Below are 21246 nucleotides of genomic sequence, written 5' to 3'. Positions count from 1 at the left end.
AGTCATTTACAGATCTGTGGTGCAATTTTCCAGTTTGCGGCGTCTTCACAAAGCCTGACATTTCTCCCTCATTAGAGCAGTTTATATTTCGTGCCTAGCCTCGTGCCGCAAACACCAGCCTAATTGGGAGGAAACATGCAAAGCAATTAATCAAACAAAATTAGTGCCAATGAGAAATTCATGAAAATAATCCACTTTACGTTTTTTCTATCCTCATGCCGTTACGCACCGTTAACCGAGTGGGAAGCTTGTTGTGGCGGTTTGGAAAGTTTTGATTAAGCCACACAGAATTAAAGTAGTTTATCATTCCCTGCTGCCGGAGAGAGCTTCATTCACTTGGTTTGCAATCTTTTGACCATTTTTTTTTCCCAGTAGCAGCAGGGTTGAGGGAACAAGATTGAGTTTGTGGCTCTGCGTGCCAAGCGTTTTAAGAGAGACACTCTGGTTGAATGAAAGAGTGAGATCTGATGTGCACTGAAAAAGACATTGGTGTAAAAAGAGTTTTCACTTGGAAATGCCTTGAACATTTTTCAAATAATTACAAAGGTGTGGCAAGCAACAAAATACTGAAATATTATTTTCTTGTAAAACATACTCTAATCATCTTTTTGTTTATTTTATATATATATATATATATATTATTTTTTATTTATTTATTTTTTTTTACTGTGAAGACAACCATGGAAATTACTCGAGTTCACTTTTGAAATGTGAATCACCTGTTGAGATGAACTCATTGTATGTGGCCAAAAATGTGTATTAAAGAAAGGTTTACCCAAAAATTAAAAGTTAGCTGAACGTGTCCTCAGATTTGTAGAAATGTAGCATTACATCAATAGTTCATCTGGGTGCCGTACAAATCTGATGAAGAAACAAACTCATCTACATCTTGCATGACCTGAGATTAAAAACATTTTCAACAAATGTAAATTTTTGGGTGTACCGTTTCTTTAAAATCCCTGTAATATTGACAGTATTTATCAAGTATCCTGTGAAGCATATTTGACTGTTTTGCTTTGTTTTGTACATCATGTGTTGTTTCTCAATCTCAGCTCCTCAAGCTCCTCCAGGACGTCATGTCACGTCGGCTCACGCTGCACCCCGGCGGTCGCACGAATCACTGCGTACAGATAAACACAGTTTTGAATGATGTTACTTCTTTCAAATTGAGGAAGACATCAATTAAATCTGTGCTTATCTCTACAAGCAAGGCAATGAGAGCCGGATCCCAGCTCCAGCACGCCACGACCTGCCAATGACGGATAACACAGCTGAAACAGAGCTTAGTCTCGCTTCACAGTCTGTATCGCCCTGGAATATGAATTATGCTGTTCATAAAATGCATTTCTGTACTTAGCCTTCAAAAGTTTGGGGTCGGTAAGGGTTTTTGTTTAAGGAATTAATACTTTTATTCTGTGAGGATGCATTACATTGACTAAAATTAACAGTAAAGACATTTTATAATGTTATAAAATATTTTTTTGAGCAGCAAATCAGCATATGACAATGATTTCTGAAGATCATGTGATCTGAAGACTGGAGGAATGATGCTGAAAATACAGCTTTGATCACAGGAATAAACTACATTTGAACATTTAACACAAAGAAAAAAAGTTATTTTAAATTGTAAAAATATTTCACAATTTTACTGTATTTTTGGTCAAAAAGAAATGAACCTCTGGTGAGTAAAAGTGACTTCTTTCAAAAACAAATTTTACTGACCACACTTTTTGAATGGTAGCATGTATTATATATTGTATTGCTGTTCAGAAATATTAATTAGTAAAGTTTAAGTGGTTTTGTGTGATTTTCCATCATTCTTTATTTTTTTCTTAAGTATATTAGTTTCAAAAGCATCTCCTTTATAGAAATAACGAGAAAAAAAAAAAAAATTTTCAGGGTGAAAACAGGAAATTCAGCTAGAATGAATGCAGGACAAGACATGATTTTATCCGTCAGGAATTGATTGCGTTGTCAAAAGTGGGGATTACATACAGGATTGAGTTTGGCTGTTGGACTGCTTGGTTTGAAAACTATGATCTTGTAAATAAAGGTGGTTTTCGGCACAGTGTTACATGGTGATATAAGATTATCACGTGAATGTTTTTCTCTCTTAAACTGCATGCTGATGAACTGTGCACGGTGTGACCAGGAATGCACATTAAGAAAGTAAACGGGGTCGATTTTGACTTGAAAGTGTGTTGATTCCTCCATCTGTTACGGACAGAAATTAGAGCTCGTGTGAAAGGCCTGCAGAGCCGCGCAGAGCAGTTTGATCCCTGTTGCCAGCTGAGAGCTGTGAAACAGCCCGTTCCCCTTGCAGACCACTCGATGTAGGGCACTAGATTTAGAAAGCGGCCTGGATGTGAGCTCTGCGCTTTAACTCTTGCTCTTAAAGCTGCAGACAGCTGCTGCTCCTGTGTCAACGTGAAGTTAAGCGATCTTTCCTCGTCCTGCTGTGTTTGTGAGATGAATATAAAGTCTGACGTGCCATTCATTTTATGAACGATCTGATTCATGTTTTGTCCTTGGTAGAAGAGCATACTGGGGATTTGCATTGAAGGAGGGACTCAAGCCAAATTAGAAACAAGAATATGACTGAGACTCATGAACGGAGGGCACTTTTCACTCGAGACCATCTAGAAACCTCAAAGCAACACACTAAAAGCCACTCAGAAGCGCCTGGCAAACACCCAGAACATCTTAGCATCAAGACAGACACATATGCTCAAACATATGGGCAATCCTGGTGAAAAACATGTCCATATTTCACTCTAAAATTAAACTGATAAATACATATAGAAAAAGAAGTTTTGTGTTAAGAAACTTTAAGGTTTTTTTTTTTCTTTTTTTTTTTTTTTCTTTTTTTTGTATTTTTGGAATTTGACAAGTGTTATTTAAGTATCATTGCTATAATATTGTAGTTTTTGTTAATATTTTGAATATATTTTTAGTTTTTTTTTTCTGTTTTCATTTTAATTTTGGTGAAGTTTTAGCATTTATAGTTTTGATCAAGTTTTAGTTCACGTACCTATAGTTAAGTTAGTATTTCAATTTAAAACTAGCTGAAATTTGAAAAATAAGTATTTTATATATTATTTTATTTATATAAAACACAGCTAATGTTTATTTTATTGCAATTAATATTTAAATTGTAAATTTTAGTAATGCTATTTTTTTTTTACATTTTAGTAATGCTAATTACCCTGATAGTGACAGTTTTTGTTATTGTAATTTTATTTATCGTGCTGATTTTTTAAATTATTATTATTACTTTGTGTATTTGTTTATGTAAATGATTCTCTTGTTCAGCATAAAATTATACTTGTTTTTTATTTTTTTTATTTCATGTGGTTGATTGATTGATGTCATTTTAATCAGCAATGATGCATTAAAGCAATTCATATTCATTCATGTAATTTTTTTTTTTAAAGTATTTTCAGTGGTGAAATACTTGGTGGTCCTAAAACATTTTCTTTTTCCTTATGCAAAATATAATTTCTTCTTTCTTGGTTTAGTTGTCAGGGTGAACCGTATTCAGCACAATCGTCCAGTCATCATAACAAATATGTCATCTTTTTTATGATAGGTAGCTAATATGAGGTAACCGTTGTTCTATCTCCGTAATCGTGACCGTATGGTGGAGAACTGATTTGATGGAGAAGTTGGCGTTTTGTCAGAGCGTCACTCATACTTTGAGCGGTGTGTTTTCTTGAGATGAATAAATTCCCCAGAAGCGCTGCTCATGTTAATCAGGTCAGCAGGAGTGTGTTTCTGAGATCTCTCAGCGTTTGATTAACATCCAGCAGCAGGTTTTTAAGTGTCCACCGCACACAGGACACTTCAGAAAGGGCTTTGTTCCAGCCTTTGGGAATATTGTCACTGTCTGTTGGATAACTGCCTTTTTCTAGGTCCAGATTCATTTGTGTGCTTGACTGGATTCAGTGAGTTATTCACACAATTCATGTCACATATATTTCATATATGCAGCACCACTGTATGCTTTATTAAAGGAGTAGTTTCAATCCCATATCTTTCCAAACTTGTATTTTCACAAAAGGAGATGCTGTTCGTTTCCAGCTCCATCACATGAGAGAGAAATGTGCTTCTGTTTCTCAGACAAAACAATTAAATGATTTCAGAGAACTTGTATTGTAGCCCACAAGTATTACTGACTACTTTTATGATGCTAAAAATTACATTTAAATTATTATTTGTTTGAAATTGACTCCTCGGCTTATCAAAGATATAGATGAATTTGTTTTTCATCAGATTTGGAGAAATGTAGCATTATATCGCTCAGCAGTGGATGCTCTGAAGTGAATGGGTGCCGTCAGAATGAGAGTCCAAACAGCTGATAAAAACATCACAATAATCCACAAGTAATCCACAATCCTAGTCTTGTGAAGTGAGAAAACTGCATGTTTGTAGGAAATAAATCCATCATTACGGTAATTTAACTGTAAACCGTTGCTTCTGGTTAAAATACGAGTCCACTATTTGTAATAATGCTTTCTCCAGTGAAAAAGTAATCTTGTCTGAATCAAGAGACAAGTATGAATAGATCAAGTTTCACTGTTTAAAAGCCAAAACAGACCAAAACAAGTATTATAGAAACAAATATGTCAGTGGATTTGAATGAATTTTTGGATTTGAGGAAAAAATGTACTTTTTCACCAGAGGAAGTGTTATTATGAATTATGGACTCATATTATGAACTGAATTGACAGTTTAAAATGAAAAAAACCCCTCTTGAATATGGATTTGTTTCTTACAAACGCACAGTTTTTCACCTCTCAAAGACGTTAACTGATGGACTGGAGTGGTGTGGATTACTTGTGGATTATTGTGATGTTTTTATCAGCTGTTTGGACTCTCATTCTGACGGCACCCATTCACTGCAGAGGAAGTATTGATGAGTGATGTAATTCTACATGTCTCCAAATCTGTTCTGATGAAGAAACAAACTCCTCTACATCTTGGATTGCCTGAAGGTGAGTGCATTTTCAGCATTTTTTTATTTTGGGGTGAACTATTTCTTTAAGCAGTATTTATCACATTATGCGTTGGCAACTAAAGCATCTGTTAACCCTCTTCTGCAGTCGGGATTCTACTGTAAAAGTTGTGAAATTAAAATGCTAATTCTCATTTCTCAGCATGATTGTATAATGAATTCACACCCCTGTGAATCTGACCTAGCGGCGTGTGTCTCGCATAACTGAATTAGAGGGCAGGGGTTGTGACTTCTGTCGACAAACAGCCTCTGTTTAGGAGAGAAGAGGATGTAGAAATAACTTCCAGCGCTTGAGGGGATCTTTGACATTTCCTTTGACACCAGGCCTGGGAAACTTCATCAAAAAATGTAAATTCAGAGAATGGTTCACTTAAAGGCGTAGTACATGTCATGTACAAGAGCACATTTTGTAATTGATGCCTGGTGGAGGGGAACTTCTCCTTTAAATGCCAAGGTGTTTTTTTAAGTGCTATAACATTGGTCAAGGATGTGTCACCATGCAACAGTTTTTTTTTTTTTTTTCACTAAATGATCAAAAATCCTAAGCCATGATTTGATTATTCAGCATCTAAAAACAGAACAACAACGACGTATTTATAGACAGGCCTACCATATAGGCCTTTTTAATTATTACTTTTTAATTCATTTACTCATTTATTTTTTAATTGGCAAATTCCCAGGGAAAAACTTCACTCAGATCTGGTAAATTGGCAGACTTTTGGATTCATTAGTGTGATAATACGCAGGAAGTTACTTGGTAATGACTAGAAAATGAGTTTATTAGATTGCCTTTCACAGAAAATCAGCACAGACTGAATATCTGTCTCTCTCTATCTTTACAAACTTTGCTTTTCTGGTTTAAAAGGACAGTTACATTAATTTATTTGTATGAATTTCAATTCTGCATTCTGCTTGCTTCCTCAATTATAATTGAAATCCAATTCAGGAATTGATATAATGTTCAAAACTTTGAAATTATTATTGTTAATTTTTATGTTTTTGAGAAAAGTCTCTTCTGTTTACCAAGGCTGCATTTATTTGATCATAATAACAGTAAATACAGCAAAAAAATCTAAAATATTATGATAATTTATAGCAATTGTTTTCGATTCAAATATATTATAAAATGTCATTTATTTCTGTGATCAAAGCTGAATTTTCAGCATCAATACTCCAGTCTTCGATATCTCATGATCCCTCAGAAATCACTCTAATATATTGATTTGCTTCTTATAAGAAATGTTGAAAACAGCTGTTCTGCTTCGTATTTTTTCAAAAGATCATTTGAACATTCATTTGATAAAAAGAAATCTTGTATAACATCTTAAATGTCTTTCTGTCACTCGATCAATTCAATGCATCCTTGCAGAATAAAAGTATTAAAAATGTGTCATTATTTCAAACCTTTGACTATTAGCGTGTATGCACGCCAGTGTTTTGCAATGAAAATGAGTTTCAGAAGTTTAGAATGGCTAAAAGGCCATGTTTTACATTCTACCTTTTTTATAGATCTGCACTTTCTTCATTGGATTTTAGTTCTGAGTTTTACAATTTTCCTATTCTGTTTGCTTCATAAAGTGATTTTGTGATTTATCATAGAGCTGGTTAGTGTTGTATCAACATTTACAACTCTTTATTGAAGAATGGTTTGCTATATTGTTACAGAGAAAATCAGTAGGAAAAATACTTGCAAAATCAAGTGGACAGTCCCCGTTGTTCTGTGCTCGATGTGTGTTATCCACAAACCCTTGAAAGGCCTAAAACTGTGAGGGACTGCTGGGGTTTGACAGCATGTGTTGTTGTTCTGTCAACACTGAGCTCAAGTTGTTTGGGATCGCCATTTGAAGCTAATTGATCCCGTCTCTGCATGTACCTGCAATGAAACATGAAACACGCTCCAAGGGTTTTAACAAACGCTGCATTCAGGAAACTGTTTTCAGGCGTCATGCAAAGCAAAAGAGATATTTCTTCTTTCAAACTCTCTCCTCACTGTCAGTCCTGATGAAAAGCGGGTTTGGTTTGTGTAGCGAGGCTGCAAAGCGCGTGTCCGTGTGAAGCCGAGGAAAGCTGTTTCTTGTCTGAAAGCACCAAACAAGTTCATTTAGGTTGAGAAGTGCAGACGGGATAATTGGTCCCTTGATCAAAGCTGGCCGGTTGAGTGGGACAGCAGCTAGCGCTCCTGCGGTTTAGCATACAGCATTGCTTTATGTAATTGGACGGTGTTTTCTGCACCTAATCATCTGTGCTTGTCTGTTTCACTTTGGCCCTCAAATCCACACAGCAGAAGACAGCCAACAACTCTGTGATGGCTTGAAAGCACCAAACACGACATGTTTTTCTGCTTTGTGTCTCAGGACGTCCAAACCTTTTTTTAGAGCGAAATTGTTGTTTACCAACTTATTTCATGCAAAGATCATCGTAAACAGAAAACGTGTCAGTGTTGATTCGCGACTGCGTTGTAGCCGGTCAAACGCGCTGATGTTAATCACATATTAATACTGGGTTTTTGATGTTAATCACATATTAATACTGGTGTTTGCTAATGAGATAGAATTGTGTAAATGATACTGAAGTATCCCCGTGTCCCATTTAACACAGATTTTATTTGTCTACTGAATGCAAGACGCTATATAAACCCCTAGACACGTCTTTGGAAATTCATAAGCGTAATTCCAAACCTCTGAACGTTAAGACACTGAGTAAATATGAATATCAATTGATTTACAATAACAACACAGCTGTGGCTGATCATTTAGAGCGATTGCTGTGTCAATGACTATTGCTGGGACTTACTTGGGGTTAATGAATTGAACAAAACATTTCTAAAATATTGAAATGTGTTACTTATCTTGCAGCACAGAAACTTTTGAATAATTAATAAGTCTTTTCTGCTCACAAGGGAAGCATTAATTTGATCACAATTACTAATCACATTTAAATTACATAATATTGTCTAGAATCTAAAAGAACTGTTTGCAAAATGAATAAACAAAATCACAGCAATAAATTACATTTTACAATATATTCACACAGAAAACTATTTTACTGTTTCTGCTTTATTTTTAATGAAATGAATTCTGCTTTGCTGAGCAGAAAAGACTTATTTTGAAAACTTTTTACGACTTGTATAAGCAACACTCGTTTCTTTTCTCATTTCAGTTTCAGGAGTAAACGCTGATGTCTAGCAGAAATGGAGCAATATTGCTTTTATTCATTTTTCTTTATTTGTTTAAAGGCTTAAAGCTGCAGTTATTACAGTCTACTTGTTGATTTGATCTTGTTTTGCTCTCTAAAACTTTTCTGTGCGTGTTCCTGAGTCGTCTCGGGGGGATTTCTGCTCGTCTTTCGGGTGCTGTACAGATGTTTTCTAATGTAAACACAGACACACTGTCTTCCAGCAGCATCTGCCGGTCAGGAAAAGAGTCTGGGATGCTGCGTTTTCGTGTAAAAATCCCACCGAATCTGTCACGCTGATTAATTGGTATGGAATACATTAAACCACACCAGTTTTTCCTTGGTTTTCTTTTGACAGATAACCATCCACACGACTACACCAGCCATCTGGATCTCTCCGGGTCACACACACCCAAAATCGGTGAGTTGTTCCATATCTTTGTTTCCTGTAAATCCCGATCACTCATGTCATCTGCAGTATGAAACTGACGCTCAAAAGAGGCTCGGAGTTTAATTGATTTGTGACGACATCTCGATACTATCAGCGTCTTCCACATCCAGATGGTGTGAAGGGTGAAGAGCGTGGTGTTTCATATCAGATTGGAGTAATTAATGGAGCTAGATTTGATCTCCAGCAAAGATTTTCGTAATTAGCCGCATCAGATGAGCGCTGATAATCTCCATTACTCAAGATGCTTAACTCCCCGACAGCCCTCGAGATCAGAGACGCCTTACACCCAAAATTTGATTGGGATGAAAAAAGCAGGGTTTTGACAAAAACAAAACGGCCTCTTGACAGGAAATTAAAAGCTTAGCCTGTAAATGGAGGATTGTGTAACAAAACATTATGCTAATCGGATCGGCACAGTTTGCCGACTGTGAAAAGCCACACTTGTATTTATTCTGACTTTATATCGTCTTCCTAAATTTGATTTTGACTGAAAAAGCTTTTCAGAGCGTAAGCACACATCGGTCACATCTCTCGCGGTGAAAAGGCAATGCTATTAGCTTGTGCACTCAATTAAATCAAACTTCTTGTGTGCTAGATATCACTGAAACCAGTTGATATCAGCTCACTCCATTAATATAATGCTTTGTCAGCTCCACCAGAGGTCCCTGGCTAAAACTTTCCAGTGAAAAAAAAACTTTAATTAAAAGAAAGGCAAACTATCAACTGCCATGGATGAATATTTAGTGAGTAATCCATTATTTTATAGAAGATAGTCAACATTACAAGTTTTACCTGAGATTTGGAGCCAAATTTGGAGCCAAATTTTTGCATGCTTGTAACTCAAGAAGTATTAAAGATATCTTAATATCTTTCTAGATTTTGGTTCTTAACAAAGATTTCTTATGGGATCTTTATTTTTAAGGCTCAGCATTGTTCAATCTCAGAGATATGGGGATCACAGTATGGCTCCAGGAGTAAATTGGACACGTTTCCAGTTTTCAAAAAAAACAAAACAAATGTGGTCACTTTGCATACATCTGATAATAAAGGGGACTATCTTAAGAACAAATCATGTTAAAACTAGAATTGTATCTCATTTACTTCTGTCAAAACATCTGAATAGATCTTAACTGTCTGAGAGCCAAAACTGATATTTTTTCAAAGTTGGCATGCCTGTACCACAAGCAGTATTAAAGATATCTTCTTAATAAGCTTTTAGATTTTGGTTAATAACAAACTTTTCTTTTGGTATCTTCATTTTTAAGGTTCTCTAAGGTTTAATCCCATAGATATGGGGATCTCAGTGTATCTCCATGGGCAGATTGTTAAATTTCAAATCAAATATGGGTCACTTTTAATTTAGCTTATACTTATCGTATTTGACAAAATTGTCATTTTGACCACTGCCTACAAAATTGTGGATTACACAATGAAAATTAATCTATGACGTTTAATATTTTGGCTTTCACGACTATTCATGTTTGTCATTCTTCAGGAACAAAAAATAAAATAAAATTTGATAGGGATGTTTCCAACCTGTCCTCCAACCAATACGCTCGTATAGGTCGTCTGTCCCCTATCGGCAAAAGGTTGTTTTCATATTAATGTTTTGTACTCTTTTATTTGCACTCTGATTTGCGTTTCGTGTAGCTCAGTTAGTAGATCATTGCGTTATACCTTGATATGTAATGATACTATCATGGGTTTGATCCCAGAGAACTGATGTGCACGAAAATGTATATGCTCAATAAATCATAATTAAGCATGATTTCTGTGAGGATTAGGGTTAGGGGGTGAGGTTAGGTGGGGTCATTCGAACGAATAAGCTACCTAGTAAAATATGTCGGAAATAAAGTGAGATCGGTGTTAAAAGTCCACACATTGCATTTAAATAAACGTGCGTTTTGATTGGTAATGACGTTTTACGTCATTTCATGACGACAGACGCATCGCGATACTGTCATTATTTTTACGCCCGCTAGAGGCCGCTTAACTTTAAAACATAAATATAGGTCGTAATAAGGTGCTTGCACAAACGAGCTATATGGTTGTTTTTTGTTGGAGGACAGGCTCGATGTTTCTGAATTTGATTGAAGCAGAATGATCCTGCAATATGTGACACCGTGAATCAAAAGCATGCAAAAGAAAGTTACTGATTTTGTTTTTCTTACTTGGGTTTGTTAGGACACCGAATAGAGTATTACGGTAAGCAGTACACATGTTGTACATGTGTATGATTTCTCAATTCTTTGATGTCTGTGAATGTAGGGTGCGCTCTCTCTCTCTGTTGGTCTGTGTTTGTGTGCAGTCACTCTGTGCTTATCTCTATACATTTACACTCTCTGTGTTGGTCTTTATACTGCAAAAATATATTTTCTAACTCACTATTTTGTCTTGTTTTTCAGTACAAATATACTTTAAATCTAGATACGTCTACTTAAGATGTGTAATTACTTATCTTGTTTTCTGAAAAATGCAGAACAAAATATTATAATTTTGATTGTGGACAATTAAAATGTCTCCACAATCTGCTTTTGAAGAAATGTCGTAGTATCGTGCTACAGCTGCAGTTCTGGCGCAATCTCAATACACTGTACAATGCCACATGCATTCACATCAGTGTTAACTCAGCGGTAAAGTTACGCACACGGAGCAATCACAAAACTACATTATATGCATCTGCTTTAAAGCCGGTTAAGCATTTCATTCACGTTCTGTTCTGATGAAGCGCGCACACTAAAACAGCACCTGATTCCTTGACTAAGTTGTCTTTCTTGTCGGATTGATTTTGAATCTAATAATGTCAAAAACACAAAAGTTTTAGATATAAACACAGTTGGTCATGTCTAACATGAAAGTAAACAGTTGAGAGAGAAATGGATGCGTGCAGCTCTTAAAGTGACAGAACTAAACATGCTACCGTTTGTCATTAAAGGGATAGCTCACCCACAAATTAAATTCAGGTCATTATTTGCCCACTCACATGTTGTCCCAAACCTGTATTAAATTATTTCACAAAAGAAGATATTTTAAAGAATGTGGGTAACCGAACAGTCTTATTTTCTAATAACAAAAAAAAATAATATTACAATAAAAAAAAAAAAAATGTATTTAATATTTTAATGAGGTGTAGGAGGTCTTATGTTTTTAGCAAATAAAGAAAAACCTTAATTTAAAAAGCATTTTTGTGATGGTTTGTATTTTCTGTGCTCTGTATGGAACATCAGTGCGTGTTTAAGTCTTACCTGTGTTTGTTTTCAGACATGATTAAACATTAAACAAAGTATTCAACACACGTTTAATATTTGTGCTACAACTGTTTGTTTGGCCTGTGCCTGCACACTTGTACACTTTCAACCTTTGCTGAGCAAAAAAAAAAAAAAAAAAAACAGTTAACACAGCCCTGCCCCAAATGGAAGACATTTATTCTTGATTTAAACATGAAGTCATTTAATTTTGATAGTCTGATATGAATTTAGCTTCACCCAAAAATGAACATTTGCTGAAAATGTGCTCACCTTCAGGCCATCCAAGACATAAATGAGTTTGTTCTTCCTCAGATTTGTAGAAATGAGAAATGCCATTCTGACGGCACCCATTCACTGTAAAGGATCCATTGCTGAGCAAGTGATGTAATGATACATTTCTCCAAATCTGATGAATCTTGGAGGACCTAAGGGTGAAGCCATTTTCAGCAAATCAACTTATTTGGGGTGAACTACTCCTACAGGACAGTTTTTTACTATTAAACAAAACAAAAACTCTGTGGAAGAAAATAATTTTTTGCAGTGTATATGTGGTCTGGTATATTTGTGCCTAAGCAATGTCATATATACAAGTCTAGAAACACAAGCCTTTGAAAATAGCCTGCAAATCCCAGGCCTGGCAGTTCATAGTCCCATGAGCACCCAGTTAAAATGAGGGAACGACATTCCCAACAAGTGTTTTATTGGCTGAGCAGCTGCCTGGACCAACACTCACCCTCATTAAACAAGTCCAGCACACACACTTCCAGACAGATGCCATGGAGGCCTGCATACACAGAGCTGGAACTGCTTTCTCTTATATGGGATGTGTTTCATCTCTCTCTCTCTCTCTCTCTCTATCTCACTGCCTCTTTTTTTTTCATTTCTGCCCTGCAGAGAAGCCGAGAATGAACAACATCCTGACATCCCAGACAGAGCCGTACGACCTGTCGTTCTCCAGGTCCTTCCAGAACCTCACGCACCTCCCACCGTCCTACGAGATGGCCATGAAAGCAGACTTGGGTGCATACTCCTCACTTCGTTATTATCCATCCTATATAAGAGAAAGAGAGATTCATTTTCATACATTCATACATTCATGTGCAGAATTCACATGATAAATTATACAAGAATTGCATTAGATGGATTTGCAACAGTGAGGCTGCAATCATTTGATCAAAAATACAGTGAACTTGAACTAAAGTGATAGTAAAGACAAGTATAATCATACAGAAAATTCAGCTTTGATCGTTAAAATATAGTCACATTTCACAATATTACTGTTTTTACTGTATTTCTTATCAAATAAATGCAGCCTCAATAAGCTGAAGAGACTTGCAAAATATATGAAAAAAAAAATACTAAGAGTTTATTTGTTTATTTGTCTGTAACCCAACTGCAATGTTTCATTGAGATGCATAATGAAAAAAACATGAGTTTTGAAAATTGGTAAAAACTGACTTATCTGTTTTTGCAAATGAACTCTTCAAACTGACCCCTAGTAGGTTTGTGTCTCAAATGAGAAAGTTTGCGTGATCTGCTGTGACTTCAGTGTCCTTGCACAGGACGCTCGGCTCCACAGGGACTGTGACTATAATACATGCACTGCGGATAAAAGCACCTGCTAAATAGAAAAATTACCAGCTGACTGGCTTTCATTAAATACAATAGGGCAGGATAAATTAAACACGAAAGTATTGACATGCTGCGTTAACATAGAGCTGAGCCGGATGAAGAAAATGACAACATTGAAAACCAAGAGAAATCAATAATGAACCTTCAAAAGGACACTGATCTCAAAAACAAACTTACCACAAATGACAGAGAATAAGAAACCACAAAAAGAGACAGACATGGACAGTCACAGAAATGTGGGAGCGTTAATGTGGATTTTCTGTACTGCGGGATGTTAAAACAATGGTGCTTGTGGTGTCTTAAATCACGAGGGCTGTTTGTAGTGCTGTTTGAGTAATTTAGGGCTTCACCTGCTGTGAGTCGACCAGAGGCAGACCTGAGAGTAATGAACCGTAATGGAGAACAATTACTCAGGGTTTTAATAAGGAGAAGAAAGATAACATGTTATTTTAAAGGATTAACCCTTGAAATACTACTGTTACATATTTGATACACACATTTCTAAATGATCAAAACTAGTTAAAACCTGTTAAACTCACAATCTTCTGTACTCTTATTGATAGCCTCACTTATAACTTACAGTACTACTTATACTAATATTTCAATATTAATACTTGTTGGACTGTATCGGCTTAAGTTTACTTCATTATCCAGACATAATTTTAAAGAAAAATCATGTTATAATGCATCAAATCTGATTATCTGGCTTTTGAGGAGCGCTAGTTTCCAGACGCTTCACGTTCACTGTTCCTCATGGAGAAAAGATCTCCACAAGCCTCCAAAACATCTCACATCTCATCTTTTGAAAAAGATTTATTATCTCTCAAACATCATGGCATTAAACCACAGAGTATTGATCATCAAACTAAGCATTTAAATTGGTCACTTTCTGTGGCTCATAATGCAGCTGACCTGAGAGTTTAGCACTCTTGCTCCTCGTGTGATGGGACGTCCAGCACTCCTCATCCTGGAAGGCCAGTAGCTCATATTGTGCGTCTGTGGCTTAAGATTGCATTACTGTACACTGATCTAAAGCAGATAATTGAGCTCTGGGGTCCGGCGTGACTGTCCGCCTGACCTTTTCACGTCTAATGTCATGGCCTCACATCGGCACGCTCGGTCTTTGAGCGTGTTGGGCCGCCTGCGCTGTCAGTGATGGTAATTCTGAACTCCAGCAGCTGGCCAGCTATCAGATCCTGTCTTCATTAACTCCAAGATAAACAGTCGAGCAGCGAATCGATAGCTATTCACAAACACATTCATCTGCAGCTACAGTCTCTGTCCACTGCGGATCAGAAAGAAAAGGGAAGCTACTCATATAATATATAATATGATACCAAAAAGAATTTCATAATAATAATTCATTTTGTTTAATGTTTTATTTAGAAATACATATATAAAATCAAATTATTATTTACTTTTAATTTTTATTATTATTCCTCAATAACCATTTTTTTTTTTTACAAAATATCACAGTAGTTTAATTAAACAAGCACAGCTTTAATCACACTTTAAATCAAAGTTTGTTGGTTTTGTGTTAGGAAATATCATAATGGTTTGTGTGTGTACTGATTTGAACTGAAATGAAGTATAAAGCACATCACATGCAGTCCGGCAATCATCCCAAACACCTACTGCTTCATGAGTAAGTAAAGTAAAAAAACAAACAAAAACATTGCAGCATCTCCGGAGAAATGCCCTATTCTTGAGTTGATCTGCTCCTCGACACACTCAACACGTCCCACACACACTCAGATCCAGAGGGACTCATCATAGCTGCATCAACTCCGACTCTGAGTTTCCTGTGCCATTGTTGAGAAAAACAAGGAAAAGATAAACAGCGCAATAAAAACTGAGAAAGTGAGGAAACAGACATAAAAACACAGTTTAGTGCTGTATTTTACATCAGCAAAAGAGTTTCTGGACCTGGAGCTTTCACATCAGTCTAACTTTTTTTCTCCAAGTCATAAAATTCAAACTTAGGACAGAGTTTTGTTCTTATCAGTCAGTTTGTTCTGAGTTTTTTTCCTTTTTGTGACTATATATATATATATATATATATATATATATATATATATATACACACACACACACACACGCACGCACACACACACACATATATATATATATATATATATATATATATATATATATATATATACATTTATAATGTATATTTTTACATTTTATTTCAGTTGACATCAATGTTTTTTAGTTGTTTTAGTGATGATGTTATTTTTTATGTTTTTATTGCTTTGTTTTTTTTGTTCCTTTTTTTACTTATTTAAAATGTTTAGTTTAAACGCTGCCTTGGCAACTAATTTATTAACTAACTTTAATCATTTAATAGTTAATCATTTATTAACTAGCTTTATTTATTTATTACAACTAACCATAACTTCGTTTTAGTAAGTAATGTATTACTATTTTTTGCTTTGAATAGTTTTAATTTAAAGCTGCAGTAGGTAACTTTTGTAAAAATATATTTTTACATATTTGTTAAACCTGTCATTATGTCCTGACAGTAGAATATGAGACAGATAATCTGTGAAAAATCAAGCTCCTCTGGCTCCTCCCAGTGCTCCTATTGCCATTTGCAGAAAGTCATCCGCTCCCGGTAAAAAACAACCAATCAGAGCTGCGGTCCGTAACTTTGTTTGTGTTCAAAATGTAGAAAAATGTATATAATAAGCGAGTACACCATGAATCCATTTTCCAAACCGTGTTTTTAGCTTGTCCTGAATCACTAGGGTACACCTATAATAAGTGTTTATATGCGGACTATTTTAGCCGCGGGGGTACCGCGGCGGAGTAACCCAGTACCTTTGTGATTCTTCATAGACATAAACAGAGAGAAGCAGTTACGGCTATGATGTAGTGATGGGAAGTTCGATTCTTTTCCGCAAACCGGTTCTTTTGGACGGTTCGATTCAATAAACCGGTTGAAAAAACAGGTTCAGGGGTTCTTTTACGCTCGACGTAATGACGTCATTGGCGAAACCATGATCCACTTACCAAACATAATCCATTGCGATGTATTTGTTATTAAATTAACTTACGTTTCGCCAGATTGCCCTTCATCCAAACCCTCGGATTGGCACAGAATTTGATAACATTAGCACAGAATCAGAATCAAACACCAAAAGAATCACTTCGGTTCAGACATGCTGTGAGTCAGTTGGCTTCACGCTGAATCGCGCATGCGCAGTATAATCAGCTCCTTGGTTCAGTGTACTGATGATCCGAAAACCGATGCAACCGGTTCTTGACTCGAGAACGAGAATCGCTGCTGCAGTTCAGTATCATCAGCTGCTCTACTCGTGTTCATGTTCTGTTTACTACAAACTCAATTTGTGAATGTGTCATAATTAACTATTAATACAGTACAGATATTTCATAAAGCATCCCTTATTCTTATTAAACATAGAGTCTTTAGAGTCTTAATTATTGTCCAACTTCCCTGAAAACCCATTTGGCCTATACATTATATACAATATACAGATTGGAAACATTCATCTAAAAAATATATATATATATAGTTATTTTATCACACTTTCGGATGTTTAACAAAATACTTAAATTACACTCATGCGCAATATCATCAGTTCATCGGTTCTCAAATCGGACGCGTCCGACAGAAACGATTTTCGGTTGAGTGTACTGGTGATCCGAAAACCGAAGCAACCGGTTCTTGACTCGAGAACGAGAACTGCTCCAGCAGTTGGCATGTTCGTTCATTATCTGGCTCGGCTCGGTGTTCATCTTCAGTTCGGTCTTCACAGCAGTTCAGTTAGTGTAGCCTACTGTTTGAGTAAATGAATTACTCCGGGATATTGATTTATTCTGACTCAGAGGGAGTGTCAGTCACGTTAAAAAAGTTAACAGTTTAAGTAATTTGTGGATTTATGCTTATTGGAGACGTGAACCGTTAAAAACGATTCAGTTCGATTTGGTGAACTGGTTCAACCGGTTCACTAAGAAGAACCGGTTAAATTGAACGATTCGTTCATGAATCGGCCATCACTACTACGATGTTCTTCCGCAAGACGCAAGCAGTTCTGTTTATTAACCGCTAGAGGGTCAAAATTTATCGACTGCAGCTTTAACTTCAATTAACTAATCACATAACTAATTAGTTAACCAGTTCAAATAACATAGATGGTTTTTTTTTCAATAGTTTGCGTTTAAGTAGTTTGCCCTTGGAAACAAAATAAATGTTCATTTTAGTTAAGTTTCAGTTTACTTCAAGTAATGTGAATGTTCTTCAATATATATCTTTTGATTGTTTTTGTTGTGTTTTATTATTTTGAATACATTAGTAAATTTGTTCACTCTTTTTCAGTTCAGTATTAGTTTAAACATACTTCAGATTTGTCTAAACTAAAAAGAGACAAGTCAAAAATAAGATGCGTAAATGTTTTTTCCATCGTTTTATTTTACCGTTAACAGCCCTGCTCTGCTCTCTTCCTCAGGTGACAAGGATGACGAGTATTACATCCGCAAGCACCATTTGCCTGATCCGACGCATCGCGGAGGCAACCTGCAGACGCACATGATCAAGTTGAACGTCGATCCACCGGCGCAGCGCCAGAAGCCAAAACGCGTGCAGCGTGCCATGTCCCAAGACCACGTGCTCTCACCCGCCCACTCCAAACCACATCGGGACTATGGCCTGTCATCATATAGCGGCGGTGCCGGCGGTCTGTCCCCGTACCACGGGCGTATCCTCTCGGAGGAGCAGCTGCTGTCGGCCGAGCGACTGCACTCCCAGGACCCGCTGCTCTCGCCAGATAAGATGCTCTCCCTGCGGCGCTCCAATTTCCGTGAGAAGGCCATGTCACGGGCGCTATCGCACACGGACATGTTCGTGCCGACCACACCGGTCATGGACCGGCACTACAAAATGATGAAGATGCATTCGCACCCCAGCAGCAGCAATGAGTCCTACAACACACTGACTGTTGAAAGCGCGCAGGTGGGCAACAAAAGGCAGGCGTTCGCTAACCGCCGCATGCACACAGTGGACCACCTGCAGTATATCCCTGGACATCACCATCATCAGTACAGAACCGCCAGTAAGACTGAAGTAACTGTCTGAGAGGGCGAGAGGCGGGAGAGCGAATGATGTCAACAAACAATCCAGCTGGAGGAATCCGCGGCGGCCCACTTCAACAGGTTTCTTTTTTTAAGCGTCCCACCTTGACCCGTTCCCGCTTCCAGCGCAAGCTTTCCACTCCATCAGTTCCGGGTCGGCTTGGGAAGGATCTAGACTTTCGTCTCGCACGTAGAGCAAACGCAAGGGCTTCGCGCATGGACGCCATACTAGAAACCTGAAACTATTTTTCCAGAACTGCTGTGAAACCTGCACTGACTTTATACATGCAGTAAATCAGAACCTATATAGATTTATGATTTCTAACTTGAGTCCTAAACAATAGTGATAGCGGTTGAATATAAACTGTTGTAAGCACTTTAGAGAGTGCCTCTTTTCAAAACACGTCCCGTTTCGATAACGAAGTGGGGAAAGGGTTTAAAAGCACAATAAATGAAAAACTTTGTTTTACTTTCATTTGTCACATTCCCAGCTAACAGGGATCGTTTTTAGAACTTTAGCGAACATTCTGGGAAAGTTATGAACAAACGTTCTATCAGAAACGTTAATAGAACATTTGTTTAAAGTTATCTGGTGTTTACAAAATGTTCTCAAAACATTAGCACTAAAAACATTATTTATACACTGTTTATGGAAGATATGTTCCTGAAACATTTTGGCTAGATTATCTGTTTTATTATTTTTTTATTATAATTTTTTTTATGTCATTCTCATAATGTTGGCAAAAAAAAAAAAATTATGTTTCCCCAGTTTTCTTCAAATTAAGCTCTATTAACCTAATTGTGTTGTTCTTCTTCCAGTAACCTTTATAGAATGTTCATTAAAGTAATCTGGATTTTTGTCTGATCTTTGTATAATGTTTTTTAAATGTTACTTTTGAATAGCAAATTGAAAGAAAATTTAATGTTCCCTTAATGTTTTTCAAGTTAAGTCTTTAACTCATTCCCCGCCATTGACGAGTTATCTCGTCATTCAGATGACAACGCTACCCCGCCAAAGACGAATTTTTACGGCTTTTTGTGTTTTCACTGTTATACACTCGGGGGCGCTATTACACATCTTCTGAACGAGTACAAAACCTCCCGAACAAAAACACACGAGAAACAAACAATCTCTTATGTAAAGAGATGCACAGTTTTTGATAAAAATGCAAATTTCTCTCCTTTTTGCGCAGAATTATGAATTTTTATGAAACCTACCTATATTCAAGTGTTGATAAAAAAGAATGCTTTAAGCTAGAATAAAAACAGATTTTTTTTTTTTTAAATAGAGGCTCTGATCTTTATTTTGTTGTATTGCATATTTAAATATTCATACAGCAAAATATACTGGAGGCCATCAAATGTTTGTCAAAATTATAAAAATCACTGGAGGTGCCTGGGTAATTTTTAAAAAATGCTAGCGGGGAAAGAGTTAATGTTCTCAAAATGTATTATAAAAGTGTAATTTTTTCCGCCTAAACCCATCTAAAGGTTTTTTTTTTTTTTAATGGAACTTTAGAATGTCCGCAAATATTCAGAAGTAACATTCCCATAATGTCTCTGCAAAATAATAAATTGTGATGTTTTAGTTGGATGTTCATCTAACATCTGTTAAATGTTACTATTTATTCAAAATTAATGTTCCCATAATGTTTGCAAAATTATAAAATGGAATGTTCCTGAAACGTTTGCATAACCAAGAAACAAAGATTTAAAAAATAGGTAAATATTCTCGACATTTAGAGAATGTTCAGAAATAAAATTTGTAGGGATGCACGATAATATCGGCACAATATCGGTATCGGCCGATAAAAGCTTAAAATGACCATTATCGGTATCGGCCGATATGAATATTTCTGCCGATGAGCCAAACCGATATTCTCCAAGTGAAATAATTGACCTGTTTTTCAGATGTGAATGTCTGTCTACATTTGTAAAATAATAAATTTATGGTAGAATCAGTACAGAAGAGATACATGGATTTCTCTTCAGTAAAATTAAAGTTTAAATATATCAGTATATATTTGTATATATATCGATATCGGTATCGGCATCGGCCAAAATTATTTTGAAAATATCGGCATATCGAATATCGGCCAAAATCCAATATCGTGCATCCCTAAAAATTTGTAAAACTTAATAGCAATGTTAGCAAAACATTCCTAGAACGTATCTTTGTTAGCTGGGTTATCTCTGTTTGGTTTCGGAGTTTCTTCTACGATACGCCGGTCACTGAGTTTTTAGTGCACCTGTGACAGTGTTTCATTCTGCGTAGGTGATTTGTAAATACGCTCGGTTAGCTGCAGTTAAACAGTGAGTTAGCTTTGTGGGTTTTGGGTTGCTTTTTGCATTTTCATTGGTTCCGTTCAGACATTTTCTAGCATAATCAACCCACCCAAAGTATATCTGACGACACAAATGTGTACAGTAATGTGTGTGTGTGTGTTTTCTAATCTGTACTTGTAGACTAATGGTGAATAAATTTGGTTGATTCAGCCATTCATACGCATTGTCTGCTAGTTTTGAATAGGAATCATATTTCCATTAGATTTTTTGATTGTCCAACACAACATCTCTGACACACGAAAGCAATTATGGTAAGAAAATGAGTGGTGGATGATTAACGATAATGG

At 36.3% G+C, this 21246-nt stretch overlaps 1 protein-coding gene across 2 annotated transcripts in view; it reads left to right on the top strand.

The window, feature by feature from the left end:
* The window catches only part of LOC127951859 (protein shisa-6-like), an 83506-nt gene extending 62390 nt beyond the window's left edge, over positions 1-21116 (top strand). The window contains exons 6-9 of one of the 2 annotated variants that reach the window (XM_052549938.1): positions 8547-8609; positions 10824-10844; positions 12782-12907; positions 17992-21116. In XM_052549938.1, coding sequence (XP_052405898.1) covers positions 8547-8609; positions 10824-10844; positions 12782-12907; positions 17992-18617 — 836 coding nt within the window. In that variant the 3' untranslated portion in view covers positions 18618-21116. The remainder of the gene's footprint in view (positions 1-8546; positions 8610-10823; positions 10845-12781; positions 12908-17991) is intronic. The other variant, XM_052549939.1, reaches the window with a different exon arrangement.
* Positions 21117-21246: the final 130 nt, after the last annotated feature.

The sequence above is a fragment of the Carassius gibelio genome, chromosome B3 (assembly GCF_023724105.1).
Source record: "Carassius gibelio isolate Cgi1373 ecotype wild population from Czech Republic chromosome B3, carGib1.2-hapl.c, whole genome shotgun sequence".
NCBI lineage: Eukaryota > Metazoa > Chordata > Actinopteri > Cypriniformes > Cyprinidae > Carassius > Carassius gibelio.
Note: the sequence above shows the minus strand (reverse complement) of the source record. Positions and strands in the feature narration are given on the sequence as shown.